At 31.9% G+C, this 21,202-nt stretch overlaps 1 protein-coding gene across 1 annotated transcript; it reads right to left on the bottom strand.

Moving 5' to 3' along the window:
• Positions 1 to 14,250: 14,250 nt before the first annotated feature.
• Positions 14,251 to 15,600, bottom strand: LOC106760358 (transcription factor MYB41). Its single transcript, XM_014643797.2, has 3 exons — positions 15,445 to 15,600; positions 15,225 to 15,354; positions 14,251 to 15,143 (listed from the first exon to the last, which is right to left on the bottom strand). The coding sequence occupies exons 1-3, from the start codon at positions 15,575 to 15,577 to the stop codon at positions 14,408 to 14,410; spliced, it is 999 nt and encodes a 332-aa protein (XP_014499283.1). The 5' UTR covers positions 15,578 to 15,600; the 3' UTR covers positions 14,251 to 14,407.
• Between the last annotated feature and the right edge of the window lie 5,602 nt (positions 15,601 to 21,202).

Raw genomic sequence — 21,202 nt, 5'->3', positions numbered from 1 at the left:
AATACGAGGACCACAATGAACATTTTAAACCAATATGAGGACTAAAACGAATTTTATTTGTACAAGTCATCAAATATTTGCCAGCTGGCAGCTCTGCCGTTAGCAGAATTAATGCCGTTAGCAAAAAGGATTAACTTGCACAGTTTTTGCAAAAAGTAGGACCTTATTGAACTTTTTAAAAAAGGGAGGACCACTTTGAACAAACCCCCCAAAAAGAGGAACCAAAATAGGTATTAAACCTTAATTATACTACAAGGTGTCGATTAGAAGAGGCCATCAAAGAGGGACCCCAGCCCTCTGTGCAAAAACAGTAACTCACTTAAGTGCTTTTTCCAAATCGCTTCCAAACACTCCTTTTCTCTTATTGCACCTCATCACCCACGCTTAAAAACGCTTTCTCATTTTTTTTTCTACTTCACATATAAATCAAAAAACAATTTCAGAAATACTTTTTATTTTTTTTTATTTCCATAAATTTTATTTTATTTATAAGAATTAAGTGGTTACGATTAAATATACCAATTATTAATTTGAATGGGAGTATTCTTAAAAGGCTATATAAAATATAACATCGAGCAATAATAATAATATATATTTCAACTTGTTAAGTTGAAATTAATAAAAAATATAATATATTAAAGGTTTATTTTGAAATATGAAATTTAAAATTTTGATTTAAATTATTATATAATGAAGTATAAATTTTAAATATTTTTAGAATATTTATTTGATAGATTTCGTGTAAATTAATAAACCAAATCCATTAATATTGATTAAATAATTAATAAATATTTTTATGGTTTGTAATTTTATGAATTTTAGAAAAAAAATCATTATTAATATTGATAATTAGTATTATTCATTGAAATTATCGGTAATAATAATAATGATTTATTTAAAAATTTTAATTATTCATTTGAAATATATTAAGATTGTTTTATTTTGTTACAAAAGTATATGTAAATGTATATTAATATATATGATATGATTTTATTATTAAATGGAAGTAAATTTTGTAATTTATTACTTAAAATTGAAATTTAAATATATCACAAAAAAAATTAAATAAAATAGATAAAACCAAAAATAAATAAACGTTGAGCCGTGATTAAGATATATTCTTTTTAAGAAAAAGCGAAATAAAAGGAAGTATACGAGAAATCAGGCTCCTAAAGATTCTAGGTGTGAATAATAATATATTCTAGCTGCCTAAATATTTGTCCATTAGCTTTATTTATCTGGATACTTTTTTTGTTTATTCTATATATAAAAAAATGACTCACATCGTATTGTTTGAGTCAATTTATTTTTGTGGTACAATGGTCCAGATATTGTAATAATTTTAATAATATTTCAACAAGTTTTTATACGACAATATTTTTCTATTCTAATAAAAGTTTCGATTCGATCTTGATTACATATATTTGTCACGTCTTCTTTTAATATATAAACCAACATCGCTAATGAATTATCTTTTACTGATATTAATGATAATAAATATCAAAAGCAAAGACAGATAGTTACACATAATCTAGACCTAAATGAACAGAAGATAAATATGAGTGAAAAAGAAAAAAATATAAAATATTTTTGATTGAAAAGGTAAGAATTAGAAATAGCAGAGATAAGTAAGTGTAGGGTTGGCGAATGTGATTTGATTAGGGTGCAGAGATTGAGTCCCTGTGGAAGAGACAACGGCGTGGCAGACAAAGTATTTGTTATCTAAGAAGGAAACCAATTCGAACAATGATGAAGTTGAAGAAGATAAACTTATTATACCAAGTTAAAGGATATATATATCAGAAATTTAATGGATGATAATATAATTAAGATAAAATGTTGCATTAAGAATGAAAAATAAAAAGAAAATGTTTTGTAGGAGATAACAGTGACAGGTAACAAATGTCGCACATGCATGTGATGTGGCCCTTCCCACGCAAAGTCTTGTATGAAACTACACTAAAACAAAAAAAGGAAGAATAAAGAAGGCTATCCCTTTCCCTGCAGACACGAAATTTCTAAAGATGAATTATTGGTAACATCAAAACTGTACGTCTTTTGTACAACAATGCCCCTTTCAGCTCTTCAAAGGCACAAACTCAATGCAATGGAACGTAAGAACAGAAAGTGACTGGAAGATAGTGATTTAGTTAGAGTATCAGTCCATTCATCTGCAGCGTCAAGCTTCTTAGATAAAACTTTTACTCAAACCATAAGCTTAATTAGTTCCAGAATGAAGAACTGATACTTACAACACTTTGATTGTCACAGTAGACTCTCAAAATTCTGTAAGAAGAGTCTCAATCCTAGTAAGTTCTGCAACCGCTCTAGCCAAACATCAAAATTCCCCCATTTTCAAAAAGGCTAGGTTACTTTTCACTCGTAACTTACAAAAATGTCATACTTGAATTTATCACTTGTAACCACTTCTAAATACAAATTAGGTTTAATTATTATGATAGTCCCTATTTTCGGTGATTTGTTTCAATTAGGTCCCTCATTTTTTCTTTTCTCAATTGGGTCCATATTTTTGAAAAATTGAAGCAATTAAGTCACTGTGGTTAGTTGTTAGTTCCGTACTAACACCGTTAAAAAGAGTGACTCGTGATTTTATTGAATTTTTTAAATACATTTTTAATTATTTTTATTTTTATTTTTAATTTATTTATTTATTTAAAAAAAAATTGTCACGTGTCAAGTTGACATTGAGCCACGTGCCAATGACAATGTGAGGTGGCATTGATAGTGCCACGTGTCACTATCAGACCACGTCTCATTATATTTGTCTCAATTTGGTCCCTATATTTTTAATTTGTCTCAATTTAGTTCCTGTATTCTTATTTTGTCTTAATTTAGTACTATTTTTTTAAAAAATTAAACAATTTTTTTTCTCTCCAAGTTCAAACAAAATTTTATTTGTATATAAATCTTTACAAAAAAATTTATACAAATTAATTTTTTTATTAGAAAAATAAAAAAATTACAAACTAACATATGACACATTTTTATTTATATAGTAGTAAAGAAATCATTTAACCTAAATAATATGAATGAGTAACCTATAAAAGTTAACATCTCAATAATAAATATTTTTGTGAAGTTAATTTACACACGTATAGTCTCAATACTTCCTCAACAATTCATAAAAAGTTTCTAGAGTTAAATATTTCGATTTGAAACACATCATTACTAATAATTTGCTTAACAAAAACAAATTTAAAGACAAAAATTTGGAAAATATACATACTGTATTCTATTTGGGAAGGAAATTTTTTTTAAAGAAATTAGGACTAAATTGAGACAAAATAAAAATACAAGGACCAAATTGGAACAAAATAAAAATACAGGGACCAAATTGAAACAAACGCAATGACACGTGGTTTGATAGTGACACGTGGCACTGTCAGTGTCACCTCACACTGTCATTGCTACGTGACACAATGTCTACTTGAAACGTGGCAAATTATATTTTTAAAAGAAAGAAAATAAAAAATAAAAATAAAAATAATTAAAAATATATTTAAAAAATTCAAAAAAATCACGAGCTGACACGTGTCACCCTTTTTAACGGTGTTAGTACGGAACTAACAATAGTGACCTAATTGCTTCAATTTTTCAAAAATATGGACCCAATTAAGAAAAAAAAAAATGAGGAATCTAATTGAAAAAAGTCACCGAAAATAGGAACTATCAGAATGATTAAACCCACAAATTATAATAAGTAATAATGATTTTTTCATAAAATTGTGAAAAGATAAATTTTCATGATTCTGGATATTTTTTCTTTTAAATTCTTTGAGGGAACTCGTCAAAACTCATAATGACTTTCAATTTGAAATAAATTCATTAGGATTGATGACGATTTTCGATTTGTAGTTAACTAAAGTCATAATAAATCATGACGTACGACTTTAGTTATACTGGACTTTTTTACGAATTTTTTGATTTTCTTTTTAATCATAACCAACTGTAAAATAATTTTTAAATTGTTTTTTCATATATTAATTTGGTCCCTCAAAATAGAGAGATTTGTTCAAAGTGGTCATATTTTTTTAAAAAGTTCGAAAGAGTCTCAACTTGTGAAAAATTGGGTCAAACTAATTATTTTTTTGTTACGGCTTCAAAATTTTAATGGGGTGCAGTTGCCTCCTAGGCAAAACATAATGAGGTGTCCAGTTTTAGTGATTGCGTGACACTCTCAGGGTGAATGAGATGTAACATAAAAAATTGAATAATCCTTTAAAGGAAAATAAATAATTATTAAAAAATTAAATAATTACTAGAAAATGTTGAATTGTGCTAAGATTCCTTTTAATTTATAATTAAAATTTTTATTAAGAGTTAGGGTTTCATTAACCACTACAAATAGTAATTTCTAATTACCTCTAATCTTAATAGGTAATTTAATTAAAATCACTTTAACTCTAATTAAATTTCTAAAATAGATTCACTATCAGAAACCTAATCAATAATCTCTCTTCTTCTTCCCAATTTTCTTTTGTTTCTTTCACGCTAACAACTCAACCCTTGAGTTCTTCCTTCTCGTGGACAACTCTATTATGAGAGTTATCCTTGTCTCGAGCAAAGGCATAAGCCTTGTGGCGGCAAAGATGACAAAGATGCGGGAGAGCGACGCAGGCGGCGTTTTCGTCTTTTCTGCTGGCTAGTGGTGTGCTCGCGAGGGACCGCGTGAGGAGATCATGTTGAAGAAGGTCGTGGTGGCTCGCAGTGGCACGATCTGGAGAGTACTATGGCAAAATCACGAGGCCCTTCATCGCACAAGGAAAACCCTCTTTGTCTTCTTCTCTGTTTTGGGTTGTTTCTTCGCAGAGGCGGGTTGTTTCTTGACCACTTTTTTTTTTACACGAAAATTGAACTTCTCCACTTCTCAAATAAATTAAAATTTTTGACAAATTTGTGGTATTTCAAAATTTGGAGGATCTTAATGATTGAAGATCTTGTGAAAAGTAACTTCATACATATATTAATAATTAATAATCTTCTAAAGAAATGAAATTAGTATTACAGAAAAGAACAACTCAAAAATGCATGAGGGATTTCTATTTGGAATGTAGAACAGATAATATATTAATAATTAATAATCTTCTAAAGAAATGAAATTAAGATTATAGAAATGAATAACTCAGAAATGCATGAGGGATTTTTATTTCGAATGTAGAACAAAGAATTTGATTTCAGCAAGGCAAAGAAACAGATTGAGTGAAGAGTTGTTTACTACTAATTGTTAGGTGAATTTTCCTACTACTTGTTGGCCACTTCTTTTTTGACTTAGAGTTTTTTAATTTGATTTCTGACATCAAGCGAGCAAATTCTCTAACTAAAAGCGCTTCCTGAGGGAGACCAGTGTTTACTTGTGATCACTAGAATGTTTAATCCTAAATCGCAATTTCATTGTAACCCTAATCCCTCTTCTTTTAACCTCTCACAGTACATTGCCACGCAATATAACTTTTTTTTTCAATTTTTTTTATTTTACACCCCATTCATCCTCACAGTACCACACAATCACAAAAAGTGGACACCCCATTATGTTTTGTTTAGGGGACACTTGCACCGTTAATGTCGTAACAAAAAAGGATTAACTTGATCCAATTTTTCACAAATTGGGACCGAACTTTTTAGAAAAGGTAACTTTGAACAATCTACCTCTTTCGATAAACATAGTAAATCTTGAAATTAATATATTTTGGACAGAAATTCAAGAGTCCTACAATAATTTTAATAAATTCATTCATTATTTAAGGAAAGCTTGTACAATAGATTTAGATTTAGTGTATTTACTTGTTGTAAAGATATCATATTTTGAAGGAGTTAACACAAATGTAAGAATAATATTTAGCATATTTAGATTTTGACTTATTTTAGATATAATTATGTTTTTGTTTTGTTTTTGTACTGGACTTTTGTGCAAATTTAATATATAAAATCAAATACAAATAAAAAATATTAAACAAATACTCACATTGGACTTCCATTATAGTAAAAAACGAAGTAGAAAAGGGTATTCGGTTTCTGTTCAACTTTTAATCGAAGCCAAATACCCTTCAAGAAAAATATATTTAAAAAGAAAAATTTTTAGGATTAGGATTTAGTTATTTATATAATCAAACCATAAAAGAGATTTGACCGTGATTATGCACAGAATCGAACCCTGATCCACTTTTTTTTTTTTTTGTTATTTATTTATGGTTTACGATTACAGTTTTAATTAATATGAAAGAAAATACTGATTTTTATACTTTGGTTGATAACCAAAACAAAAACTTTACATATTTTTTTATTACGTCTTAATATGACATCATCATTTTTAACTTGTAAACATGGCATCTCAATCTTTATTAAATACTTAGCATTTTTAAATATTTTTATTTATTTTTAACGGTTATTCTCGAAGTTGAACATAACTAGTTACTCTCATTTATACTTTTACACATATATATATATATATATCCATTCATTTATTGGAATATAGAAAGAATAAATTATAAAATCTTATTAATATTTTATTAAACTTAAAGAACTATTATGCTTCTTGATTTCTTCAAAACAACTTAGAAGGGCTCGTAATTAGGTGTATCATTAGGTTTTCAGTGACTGGATCGTTTAAATTTCTAATTCTTTCTTTTCATATTTTATATTTTATGGAACATTTAACATTTTTTTTGAGCTAAGTTGCCTGATTTTATGTTCTTGATTTATATTATTGTTATTTTGTTTGTTTTTTAATATAGAAAAGAGGACTCTCAATTTTGAGATAAATTGAAAGCTAATTTAGATAAAAGAAATGAAGATAATGAGAAGGTAGAAATCATTTACATTTCCCTATGAAAGGAGCAATTCCTGTTCATCATTCAAACATCAATAAAGGATATGTTCAATTTTGTATTTATTATGCTTTTGGATTTTACTTAATAGCTCTTATATTTTATTATATTTTGGTGCTTCTTTAAGACCCTTCAAAATTTGTATATCACAGCACATGTTTTCTTTAGAAACTCTCCTAGTAAAAAGGTATGAATACTTAGCATTTGTTTTTTTTTCCTATATTGTAAAAATTAAGGTTTAAAATTGCCAAAAAGAACTGTTTGATGGGAGGAAACTTTAATGGCTAGAAGAAAGTTTTTAAGATCGGGAGAGGTTGGAAGATTTTGAGAGAATGAAAGACTTGTAGTATTAAAGGCTTCTAATCTTTTTGGCTTGCATACAAATGAAACAATCATCTCCTATTTATACTAGTGGCACCTCCTTAACCAATGGCTAGGATCTTGCCACCACATCATTCATCTAAGAGCTATAATTCATTCTCTAGAACTTTCTAAAACATTCCTACAATTCTAAACNTTCCTAGAAACATCTTATGGATAAACATCCCTAGATATTTTTGTACATCATTCTAGAATCTTCTAGATAGGATTTTCTAGAATTCTATTTGGGTCTTCTCTACTTGGGCTTTTATCTTATAGGCCCAATAACAAAATCAATTTATATTTCAACACCCCCTCTTAAACTTGATTTTGTACTCCAAGCAAACTTCTCAACTTCATAAAGACTTCTTTCTTCAGCGGTTTGGTGAAGATATCTGCTACTTGATCATGCGTCTTCACATATTCCATTTGCACATTCTTGTTGTTGATGCATTCTCTAATGTAATGGTAACGAGTGTAGATGTGCTTACTTTGATCATGGAAGACTGTGTTTTTTGCTAATGCTATTGCCGACTTGTTGTCCACGAAAATCTTCGTTGGCTCCACTTGTGGCAAGCTTAACTCCTTCGCGTAGCCAAACAACATGACAAACACATGAAGTTGCAGCTACATACTCTGCTTCACATGTAGACAAAGTGACAATAGGCTGCTTCTTGGACATCCAAGTAAAGGCTGTGTCTCCCATGTAGAACACAAATCCACTTGTGCTTTTTCGGTCATCCATATCTCCACTCCAATCGCTATCACTATATCCAACAAGCTTGTAATCGTTAGAAATGGTGTAGTATAGGCCAAAGCTTGTCGTACCTTTGATATATCGAAGAATCCTCTTCGTAGACTTGAAGTGAGTAGTTGTTGGAGCTTCCGTGTACCAACTCACGACTCCAACGGCATAGAGAATGTCTGGTCTTGTACAAGTTAAATAGCGCAAACTTCCAACAAGACTTTTATAGAGGGTTGGATCCAATTTTTCTCCCTCTTCATCCTTACTCAACTTGATGCCGCATTCCATAGGAGTACCAACTGGATTAGCGTCATCCATCTTGAACTTCTTGAGGAGGTCTTTGGCATAACTTACTTGAGTAATAAAAATTCCTTCATTTCCTTGTTTTACTTTAATTCCGAGATAATATGCCATAAGCCCCATGTCGGTCATTTCAAATTCCATGGTCATATCCTTCTTGAATTCTTTAAACATGCTTGGATTGTTCCCTGTAAAGATCAAGTCATCGACATACAAGCATACAATCAAAATATCTTTACCTGGAGCTTTGATATAGAGTGCATGCTCATATGGACACTTGATGAAATTCGCTTCTTTGAAGTACTTGTCAATCCGAACATTCCAAGCTCTCGGGGCTTGTTTCAATCCATAAAGAGCCTTCTTTAAACTCAAGACTTTATCTTCTTCTCCTTTAACTTCATATCCTTGTGGTTGCTCAATGTAGACTTCTTCTTCAAGAACTCCATTTAAGAAGACGAACTTGACATCCATTTGGTGTATCTTCCAATTATTCTGAGCTGCTAATGATATGATAAGTCTAACAGTTTCTAGTTGAGCAACAAAAGCAAATACCTCGTCATAGTCGATGCCAACCCTTTGACTGTAGCCCTTCGGCACCAATCTTGCTTTGTATCTCTGAACTTCTCCTTTGGAGTCCTTCTTTGCTTTGTAGACCCACTTGACACCAAATGCTTTGTGCCCTTTTGGAAGCGAGACTAGCTCCCCAATATCATTCTTCTTTATTGCCTCGATCTCTTCATCCATTGCATTTCTCCAACTCTTCTTTTCAATTGCTTCTTGGAAGTTCATGGGCTCACAGTTTGCAAATAGACAAAATAAGGTAACATTGTCTAGATTTTCAGTTACCTCATAAATTTCTTGGAGATTTCGAAAACGTGGAATTCTTTCACTTGAGCTTTCATCATCTTGAAGAGTTGTATTTGGTGAAGTGGGTGGAGTAGCAGGTGCCTCTTACAGTTGTTGTTGTTGTTGTTCCACATCATCTTCTTCAACGCACGGGAAGAAGGTATGGTCCTCACAATTTGTCGACCAATCCCATTCTCCTTCTTTATCAAACACTACATTCCGGCTGATGATTGTTTTCCTTGTATTAGGATTGTAGAGTTTGTACCCTTTGGAGTTCGCGTCGTAACCAATGAAGATGTATTTTTCACTTTTGTCATCAAGTTTACTTCGTTTCTCATCTGGCACATGCACATGAGATATACTTCCAAAGACTCTAAGATAAGAAATACCTGGCTTTCTTCCGCTCCATGCTTCTTGTGGTGTTTTTCCACTAACGCTTCTTGTTGGAGAACGGTTGGTTAGATAGACTGCACATGCAACAGCTTCAACCCAAAACTCCTTTGGAAGTTTCTTGCTTTTAAGCATGCTCCTTACCATCTCTAGGATAGTTTTATTCTTCCTTTCAGCCACTCCATTTTGTTGAGGGGATCTTGGTACCGTCAACTGTCGTCTGATCCCATTGTCTTCGCAATACTTCTGAAACTCTTTTGATGTGAACTCTCCTCCACGATCGAATCTCAAAGCTTTGATTAAAAGGCCACTTTCCTTCTCAAAATGGGCTTTAAACTTCTTGAAATTCTCGAATACTTCTGATTTTTCTTTTAAGAAATATACCCATATTTTTCTTGAAAAATCATCAATGAAGAGAAGGAAATAATTACTCTTACCAAGTGATCTTGGCTTGATTGGTCCGCACACATCTGTGTGAATGAGTTCTAATGGCTTTTGAGCTCTTGAGTCTGACTCCTTTGGAAAACTCAATCGAAATTGTTTTCCAAGTAGACATCCTTCACAAACTTGGTTGGGGTAAGTAATAGAAGGCAACCCTCTCACCATTGCCTTCTTGGAGAGCAACTCTAATCCTTTAAAATTAAGATGGCCAAATCGAAGATGCCAAAGCCATGATTGGTCTTTGTAGCACATCTTGAGACATTATGGACCATCACTTTGAATGTTGAGCACGAACATTCTATTTCTTGTCATTGGCACCTTTGCAATGAATCTACTTGTATTATCTCTTATAGAAAGGTTATTATTCTTAAGTTGAATATCATAACCTTTCTCTAAGAGTTGTCCTAAGCTCAAGATGTTGCTTTTCATGCTTGGCACATAATATACGTTGGAAATAAATTGATGTTCTCCATTCTTTAGTCGGATGAGGACATTACCTTTTCCTTTCACCGCCACCTTTGATTCATCTCCAAAAGCCACGTTTCCCTTTACTGATTCGTCAAGCTCTACGAACTTGCTTCTTTTCCCACACATATGGTTACTTGCTCCACTGTCAAGGTACCACTGATTATCCTCGCCTTTATCTTGGCCCTTGTAAGCCAATAGCAAGGTACCATCTTCTTGACACCGTTCTTCAACATAATTGGCTTTCTCTTCGACTTTATTCTTGTTAGGGGCTCTACATTCAAAAGCATAATGTCCAAACTTATCACAATTGTAACACTTGATTCGTGATTTGTCATACCTTGAATTCGGATTTCCTCTCCCACGACCTCTATTAGAGCTTTCTCCTCTTTGGTTATTGTTGTTAGGCTTTCGTCCTTGTCCACGTCCATATGCATGCCCTCGTCCCTGTTCTTGACTATAACTTCGCCTTGATTGGTTGTGTGCATTTTCTTCTTTTCTTGAATCAATGTGTGCCTTGAGGACTTGTTCCATGATCTCTTCCTTCTTTTTTTTCTTTTCTTTATAAGCTTGCAATGAACCAAGAAGTTGCTCTATTGACATAGCCTCCAAGTCCATGGTTTCTTCAGTAATGATGACAATATGTTCGAACTTTGGATCTAATGATCTAAGAATTTTCTCCATAATTCTTACATCATCTAGCTTCTCACCATTTCTTTTTAGGTTATTAGTAACTGTTAAAACTCTTGAAAAGTAATCAAAGACTAGTTCTCCTTCCTTCATATGCAAAGCTTCAAACTCCTCTCAAAGTTTCAAAGTTTGAAGACATACCTTTTTTACTTGATCTGCTCCCTTGTAAGAGATTTTGAGCTTCTCCTATGCTTCCTGGGCTGACTTGACTCCAGAAATCTTCTCAAAAGTATCTTCATCTAATCCTTGATAGATTAGACAAAGAGCTTTCTTGTCTCTCTTCCTTGAGCCTCTCAAGCTATCCTTTTGAGCTTGAGAAAGACTCTCTACATTCTCTGGCTCGGTGTGGCCCTTCTCGACCACCTCCCACACATCATGTGCACCAAGGAGAGCTACCATCCTTAAGCTCCAATTGTCATAGTTGTTCTTAGTGAGCATCGAGACTTGAAAGGGAACTCCGGTATTTGCCATTTATATGAGGATCTTATGGCTCTTGATACCAGTTTGTTGGGAGGAAACTTTAATGGCTAGAAGGAAGTTTTTAAGATTGGGAGAGGTTGGAAGATTTTGAGAGAATGAAAGACTTGTAGTATTGAAGGCTTCTAATCTTTTTGGCTTGCATACAAATGAAACAATCATCCCCTATTTATACTAGTGGCACCTCCTTAACCAATGGCTAGGATCTTGCCACCACATCATTCATCTAAAGGCTATAATTCATTCTCTAGAACTTTCTAAAACATTCCTACAATTCTAAACATTCCTAGAAGCATCTTATGGATAAACATCCCTAGATATTTTTGTACATCATTCTAGAATCTTTTATATAGGATTTTCTAGAATTCTATTTGGGTTTTCTCTACTTGGGCTTTTATCTTATAGGCCCAATAACAAAATCAATTTATATTTCAACACTGTCAACACTGTTACGGAAACGATCAGAATATAACAGAATTTATCAATTTTGTGACAAAATCAAATCGTGCAAAATAGATTAATTACAACAACTATAAAAAAGCATGGCACGATTTGTTTTGAAGCAGACTTGTTTTAGTAAATAATTAATAAAAAGCACGCGATTAATCAATTGATTTATGTGCAAAATAATTTAAAAATATGTTGGGATTTTTGAGTAAATATATTGAGAAGAGTTGGTACTAAAAGTACCAACCATGAATATGTACCAACTATGGTTTAACTATGAACCAACTAATGTATGTACGTATATTTTCTTATATATTTATCCTCTATATTGAAGAAATTAAATGTTGGGAACATTAATTTTTCTATATATTCTAATTCAGAAAAAGTATTCAAACGAGTATTTGATGTTCACTTGCTAGAGAAGTTTTCGAAATTTTCATGACAGATTCCTATGAATAACACACTTGTATGTCGGTATGAATGTATAACAGTAGCTCATAACTAGAAGAATTAGTGTGGTTATGATGAATATGATTGTTCTAACTACCTTCATTACATCATTTTCTTGATTGATGTTGGCACTCGCAAGACAGACATAGCTTCCAAGGCGTTACCACTATTTTATTATGCAATAATTGGCTGTGTTTGTATATACATTATCCCCATCAATCAAACAGCAGCAGGAGTCTAGCATGCTTAGTTTAGACGTTAAAAATGTTATTTAAATTAACATAATTGCAATGACATAAGAATCTTTAAGTGGCACACAACGCATGGGGTAGGATTAGGTGGTGAAAATTTTCCCTACACTTAAAAATTAGGAGAGTATATGGAGGAGAGCAAACCTAACCACATTGTGATTTTCTTTCTTACTTTGACAATCATGCCAAACTTGACCTCAACCAATCGAATTATTCAAGTGCCTTTGACAAGGCATACTTCAAAAAGGTACGATTAAATTAATCACAATGCCACTAGTGCTGCATTGACATGTGTTAGACATCAGTTTCATTGCAAAGACTTTCTAATCTTAGCTATATATTTTATTTCTGTTCCTCCAGGCTTAGCAGTCAACTTCTTAATGGAAAAGGAATCAAATCTAACTACTCACGATGGAAATAGACGACTTGTTTTAACTTATAAGCAGCCATTTCCCTTTATCATGGTTTAGCATTTGCTGCATATTTCAAACACTTCCTAATGTCTCTTAGATAAACCATCATTAATTACTGATTAATGTTCAAATAAAACCTCCCACTTGCTCTGTGGAAAGTTATAATTCTCACAAAATAATATTTCATTGTTGTAGATCTGTTCAAGGTTTTTTGTTTTCTGGACCAAACAGATTTTTAAAAAGCAATGGGGATGCTATTTTCTCTGGAGATTATGTGACCTGGAGCAGAAAAGCAACTTATGAAAACTTATTTTCTAGATTAGACTATTTCTACATGAGGAAAACAACTGAAATAAATACAAAAATGAACAAACTAATTACATTCGGACTATCTGTCTTGAACTATCTCAGAATAGAACATATTTACACTCCAGATATATAAGGAAATATATTTCCTTTTTACTCTATAAGCATTACAAGCCAAGCTATTCTATGTTATGAGATCTGCACATCTTTTACTGATTTTACAAGAGATTCAACCATGATCAATCTGGTTTCGTGTATTTAAGCCCGTAAGTTGGAGAAAACAATTCGTAGCATGTTTTAATTCAGTAGAAAAAAATATAGCTTTCGCTCTACGCATGGAGCCTGGGTAGTGATAAAGTTGAGAAGAAAGTGATTAGTGTATATAGGTAGTTCTTAAACTGTATTGTTCAGTTTTTTGGAAACTAATTTTCTAGAAGTTTATTCATTTTACACACGTTTCTCTCCTACGTACCCTTCCTTGATGGTGGACTTCACGAAGCCGAAATTCGTAAAAGTGCTTGTTGTGTCATGTATTTATTCAAAGTGGACTATATACATAAATCATAGACCAAATTCATCGTTCTTTTCTGCAAGTAAGCTTATTGTCAACTCAGGATCTTCGCGTTTTCATGTTCTTCCTACCCCCATTTTCTTGAATTAAAAATGATACAATACATAAACCAAGCAGTTCGATATACACCAAACTAACAAATGAAAAAACACCAGTAAAAGCGAGGTTTTGTTTGAGCAAAGAAAATATATCTGTTGATCAAACGATACAGTCATACCGACAATCAAACTAGTTCGATGAAACTGTCCCGGAGTTATGTACAAACACATGTATTGATATATAAATACGAATGTATGTAAATGGGCATACATATGTATATGTACGTATACTAGAGCATATATGGTCTAATTAAGTTACAAGAAGCAAACACGGGATAACACACAATAATTCAACCTCTTTGAAATTAAATACTAAGATAGCTCATGCATGATGGGGTCCTCGAAAAATAGTTCAGGCCAATAAGATTGGGGTCCTCCTCCATAGCTAGAAGTGCTGCTGCTAGCGTCTCCTGGATTGTTAGCTGATGTACCTATTGCATTGGGAGGAATAGATGGAATAGTCCAGGAAGAGTCATGATCAAGCGTGTGATCCCCTTGACTTAGCATTGCAAAGTTAGTACCTTGACCCATCTCACTATTCAAACATGATTGAGAACTGAAAGAGACTTGTGGGTCTATAAGGTGAGGTAGCATGTTTGGGTGGTGGAGTGGTTGAGAACTAGCAATGCCATGTGAAAATGAGGAAGGAGCATCTGGTTGCAACATGACCGGATTCTCTTTCACATTGGAGATTGAGTTTAACAAAGTGAAAGGTTCAATGTTGTTTGTGGTGGCATTTTGATCATAGTGGTTGGAGCTTAAGGAGTTTGAGGATTGGATTAGATAATGAAGGTATTGAAGCTTTGCCAGCTGGACTGCCTCTGCTTGCAACATCATAGCATGTTCATCCAAGGACTGATGATCCATAAGGTCTGTCATGTTGGCCAAAGCTAGCAGATAGGGCAAGCTGGAAACAAGGTCAGTTCTGGGTTGGTGAGTCATTGGATCAAAACCCATCTGAATCAACTTTTTCTTTAAATGAGTATTCCAGAAATTTTTTATCTCATTATCCGTCCTGCCAGGAAGGTGGGTCGCAATTGCTGACCATCTGAAAAAGAAGCGTGTTCATATAAAACGTTATTAATTTTCATGTGGAGGAAGAAAAACACAAGTGTGGGAAGGAAAGTACTTGTTTCCAAGGATAGAATGGAGATGCAAAATTGTTTGCTCCTCTTCTTGAGAAAATTTTCCCCTCTTGATATCAGGCCTTAAATAGTTAGTCCACCTTAGCCTACAACTTTTTCCACATCTGTTCAGACCTGCAAGAATTGCAAGAAAGAAAAATGAATGAGAAAAGTAACATTGAAAAGAGAGAAAAGAAGTGGTTTCAAAGCTAGAAATTTACGCACCGGCTAGCTTAGGGAGGGCTCTCCAGCTTCCATGACCATGTTTCTCAATGTGCTGAACCAGCTTTTGATCTTCTTCGGGAGTCCAGGGACCTTTCTTAAGGCCATTCTCGTCGCAGCATGGAGATCTTCCCATATTCTGTGCTATACTTAGATTGATCAAAAACTATTATTATCCTTATTACAACCAAATTAAACTGGGGCTTCTGCACACTACTTATATAACCATTATATTCTTATTGCTTTCTTCTCCTCCTTAATTATATCTAATATTAAATAACATTTCACAGTCTTTACAACTTTGCCCTTCAACCTATTTAATTAGCCACATATCTAAAAGATTATACATATATATTACTAATGCTTAACTATGCAATATCATTATAAGAAAATTTATATTAATAATCAATATAACTTTAATTATAGTTATTTTAAAAATTTAAGAATGATTAAATGATAGTATGAAAATTATTTATACTTTTATTAGAGTATATGTTATTTTCTCTTATATTTAAGTAGTACTTCCAAGTGGTGGCACTTTTTGTATTTGAATTAATTAAATGATAATTTATTACTAAAAATATACTGTTTTTCAAAATTCACTTTAGAAATAATTTTTATTTAGTTTTTTAGCAAACGTACGTCGATCAATTTCTTCAGATGGTATGGAGTAAAAAATAATCTTTTTCCTGTTAATCACTTGAACAATTATTGTTTCCTTCAGCGGGTATAAATTTCGAAATTGAATAAAATATGATACTCAAACCAAAAAATGAGGAGAATTTGGTAATTATGAACTAAACTGGTTTTAGTTTAAACTAAGTGATTAAGTGATTACTAATATGGCACTAAAGTGTTCCTAAAAGGACTATGTTCCAAATTAGATTACGTAACACGTGGCGAATGAATGCTTGTCGGAGGAACCCCTCCCATGCACGCAAAGAGGAGGCTGTTCCCTCTTTCGTCATCGTTTGCATGGCACCCATAGACTCACGTCCTCTCTTCTTGGATTTCATGCCCCTTAAACAAATCATTAACTCAACAACAATACCATGAAAAATTAAATTAAATTAAAATCTACCAATCATGTATATTACTATAAATCCAACCATCTATACCCTACATAATATGTATTCCTACGACTAGTTCTATAGCCAGACATTTAAAAGTTATTTGTTTTTATACCACTCATTGAGATTAATTTATTTAAATTTATGATTGAATCCTCCTTTCCCTAATAAATACATCAGGTGTGCGCTCTTTTCTTCTCAACATTCTTATATACTTTAAATAATATTTCATGATTGTATATTTATAATTTTCTTTTTCACAATAGAAGATGTTTTCAACTTTATATATATAGTGACCAAAATACTAGATTGTACAAAATATTCAGCGAAAAAAATACGTACCACACAAAGTTATTATGTGGCTGATTTCTATTTTACTCTTTATTTTCTTAAGTTCTTTAATTTATTAATTAAATAGTAAACAACTTTACATTCATATAAAATCGTGTATAAGTTTCTCTCGTGTTATTCTGCACTACGGATAATGTGTGTGGCTATCTATTTATTAGGACAACCCTTGTTCAACTTGTTTAGGTTGAGGATAACCATATAAATAAATGTACGAGGACAATATACACTCGCAATAATCCTAATTAAGAAAAATAAAATAAAATCCTTCTCCCACAATGCAATGTTATAGAGGTCCATCATTTCTTGTATACCATTTAATAAACATTTGATTGAAAAATCTAACTTATGAAAATATACCATGCAATTCAAATTAATTTCTCTTTATTATTTTTTACTTATATATTTCAAAAGAGGCAAGTTTATTTAATTGACAATTTTTAATTTGGTCTCTGAACACTTTATTTTCGATTATATAATTGATTTGTTTTTATTTTTAAATTTGTCTAGGTTGAGTATTATTAGTCTACGTTAATTATTCTCCTTTCTTCAAGAACACAATCTTTCTTACAGAAAATTAAAGCTGCACACTTGTATCAAAACTAACTGACTTAAATTAAAAGAGAAAACGAAATTATTCTATTTCTAACAGAGAAGTAATATGAAATATATAAGATCAATATTTGTTGATTAGTTTAATCCTGTTTATTATAATTATAATTATAATGTAATCATCAGCATTGAGAAGACACTCAAAGGTACACCAAACCACATATGCATGTGTATCTAGGTCAAATTGGGACGTAAAATATAGGCACATGATTCATAATTTATCTGAATATCTAAACAGGTAAACAAAAAAATCTACGCAAGTTGTTGAAAATAGTTATAGCTACATGAATTGATTATGGATATATAAAGTATGAGTGAAAGCCTGGAGGTTAAAAAGTCAGGACAAATCAAAGGTACCAGTAATAGCTGAATGCCTGAAAAGGACATAAAGGATGTGACTCGTTTGACTCGGAGGGTGGTGCAGTTGGAGACGTGAAGGAGAATCAGCTGCAGCAGACACCCAAGTCCACCCTATTTTTTTTTTTTTTTTTAACCCTTAAAACATTCTTTGCACGGTTGAGAAACCTTCAATGGCGTTTGTTGGAGATTTGTCCCCATGCACCTTGTTCTGATGCACATTTTCTTGGTCATGGCAGCATCTTCCATTTTAAAGCCAATACAAAGTAAAAGGTTATCGCTTAGTACACAACTAGGGTTTTGAAACTTGGCTAAATCTGCAAAATCAAATATACAATGATACGCATTTACCTTGGATTTTGGAGCAGTGGCTTAATGTAATTGGTTCTTTATTTAAATTCAAATCAGACCCATTTTGAATGTAATTTAATTGGGAAAAATATAAGTTGAAACTGACCAGAACCCAGAATTTAATTTAGTAATTTATTAAAGAAACTTTTTCAACCTTTAAAAAAACATGTTTTTTGATTTAGTTTTTCATCTTTTTGAAAGGAATTAAATTAACGTGTTTTTTTTTTTTATTTGAAGTTTAACACAAAGCCTATAAAAATTAAAAATAATATATGAGTCCGTCAAATGGTGACCCATGTTGCTTCACAGATAAGCCATTCATTTTCAAACCTAAAATCTATTGAATTTAATTATTGTAAGTGTCGACGTCTATATGAAGAACAAAGGAGTTAGTTAGAGAGACAATATTTTTCTTCTTTAACACAATTTTCTTCTCAGTTTCTTGTTCATGTGTCGCAAACCTAGCTCGTTGTCTTTAACCTTGCAATTTTAGTAAACGAATCATACACACAAAGACATTGATCTCTCAGCCAAGGATCTTGTCGGGGGTCATTGTGTGCTCCGATGAGAATAGAATTAAGGGACCAGTGATGTAAGATCAACTTTATAGTTTCATTATAATATCATCCTTTATTTCAGTGTCAGCTAAACAACTGATTTGCTTGCTGCAATGGGTTTCCAACCAATACTTCCATAAAACGTTAAAAACAAGTTCGAGGTCACCCACTTAGCTTCTACTTCCACATTTCCTACGAACTTCTGTGTCTTTGTCTCCTACAAAGGCCATTCTCAACTGAAGCATCCCAATCTCTTTGCTTCTAATGCCTTGCAAAGGCTACGGTTGGTTAAGTTGGTCAGGATGGCCTTTCATGTCGTCAGTTTAACTCTCCTCACTAATAAATACCCACAACTAATATTATCAATGAAAAAAGAAAAAACAGACGCTTCCAAAAGTTTCTAATAAATGCAAATATGCTCAAAAACACATACCATTAATTATACTAAAAATATATGTACCAGACCTAACATAGGAAATTTAATTAGGGGTTCCCCGAAATTGAGAACAATCAATGAGTTATTAAGTGCATAGTTAAGTTAGGACAAGCAATGGAAAAAACAGATGGGGGACATTGACAAATTTTGATCTACCTTAGTAACTTGTGTAAGGCTTCATTGATGATCACCTACTTATCACCTATAGAAAAATTTATCTGATCAGGCTTTGTCCCGAGGAAAACTAATTAACCAAGGTCTTGCCAAATTTAGTCAAGCTAACCCCTTTCTAAATTGACTAAAAACCCTTTTCAAGAAAGGTTTTGTTTGATGGACAATCTAATGCCAATCTTGCATGGAGAGAGAATAATATATAAAAGTGATAAAAGATGTGATGTTGGTAAATATCACTCTTCAAGAAATCAAATGTGGCAAAATTCTAGATCATACTTCCAATGCTAAATGAAATCTAAATAAAATTTAGTGAGAGGTTAAATATTAGAGGCAACTCAAAACATTTTACTCTATTAATATTAATTTACATTCGTGTAGGGTATACACACTAAACAATTATCACTTGGTACCGTTTGGTCTATGTTTGTGCATTAACGGTTAACCTGGACTAAACACTTAAGTTATTGATGTTGGACCATATTTTGGCCAATGTCAAGATTATTGTTATTGGACCAAATAAGCAATTCATAAATTAATAACAAAATGATTAAAGATATTGATAACTGATTGTAGCATAAGGAAGTTGTTTTCAAGTAACAGACTAATTTAAAGGTAAGTTCGTTTTATTGGACTTATGTCAATTTAAAGGTCCATGAAATAGCTTATATATAAAAGGTTAAGCAGCAAAGATATGTAAGTTTGACCAAATTCTGATATTTCATTGTGAGTTAAAGATCATTGATCAACATCTAACTTGAACATCAAAGTACCTTTTGCAATTGTCCTCCACCTGAATACGAACTTGAGGCACTGTGAGTAAAAAGTTCAGAGATCAGGAGGACAAGAAGGCTAGGACGTGGAGGTATCTCTCGATCTCGTTACATAGAAACAATTTGTATGGCCATGTAAAATAGGTTAGGCCACACAATTTGTCAATTGCATCATGCCTATTGGACAAAAGCTCAATATCCATGCCCATGACCTTTACAAAGTAGTGTGAAGGGTTTTGCTATTTCACATCCCTGGTTTCTAAGTTCACCACACCTTCTTTTAGAAACAAATTATAATTAAACTACCTTAACCCTAATCCTAGTCATCGTTGCACACCATTTCATGTTGTCACTTGCATGCTACAAACATTGGTTTTTGTATTATAGTAGGCAAAAATGATGAAGATATTACGAGAATAGGCAAAAAAAAATTTAATTACGAGAATGGGGAAGTCGTGAAGAGTCCAAACGACTTCTAATGAAAAAATCGTGCTAAACTGCACGACTTCACACTGTTCATCTGACCAGTGTTGAAGTCGTGCACCTCAAAAACGACTTTAAGACATGGTAATCGATTACCAAAAATTTGTAATCGATTACCAAGTATTTTTGACAAAACAAATAAAAAAAATTAAGTCGTATGGGGTTAACGACTTTTCTTAACGACTTTTCTTATTAAAGTCATGCACCCCTCACGTTTTTATTTTTTTCATTTTTTAATTTTTTTATTAATTAAAATCATTTATAATTTGTAAATAATGTTTTTAAATATTTTTAAAATAATTAAAATTATATATAATTAATAATTAAATTTTTTTAATATTATTAAAGAAATAAATTTTATATTCTAATTATTTTTGTAATTAAATTAAATTTTTTATAAAATAATTTATAACTATTGTAATTATGTAATTTAAAATTGAAAAAAAAAATTTCATTACAATTTATTTTTTTTGGATTTTTATTATTATAGAATATTTTCTTTTTTCGAAAATTATAATTACTTAATAACAATTTTTTATTATAAACTATTTAATTAATAAATGTATTAAATATAAACTATTTAAATTAATAAAAAGCAAAAAA

This window comes from Vigna radiata, chromosome 5 (assembly GCF_000741045.1).
Source record: "Vigna radiata var. radiata cultivar VC1973A chromosome 5, Vradiata_ver6, whole genome shotgun sequence".
NCBI classification, from domain to species: domain Eukaryota; kingdom Viridiplantae; phylum Streptophyta; class Magnoliopsida; order Fabales; family Fabaceae; genus Vigna; species Vigna radiata.
Note: the sequence above shows the minus strand (reverse complement) of the source record. Positions and strands in the feature narration are given on the sequence as shown.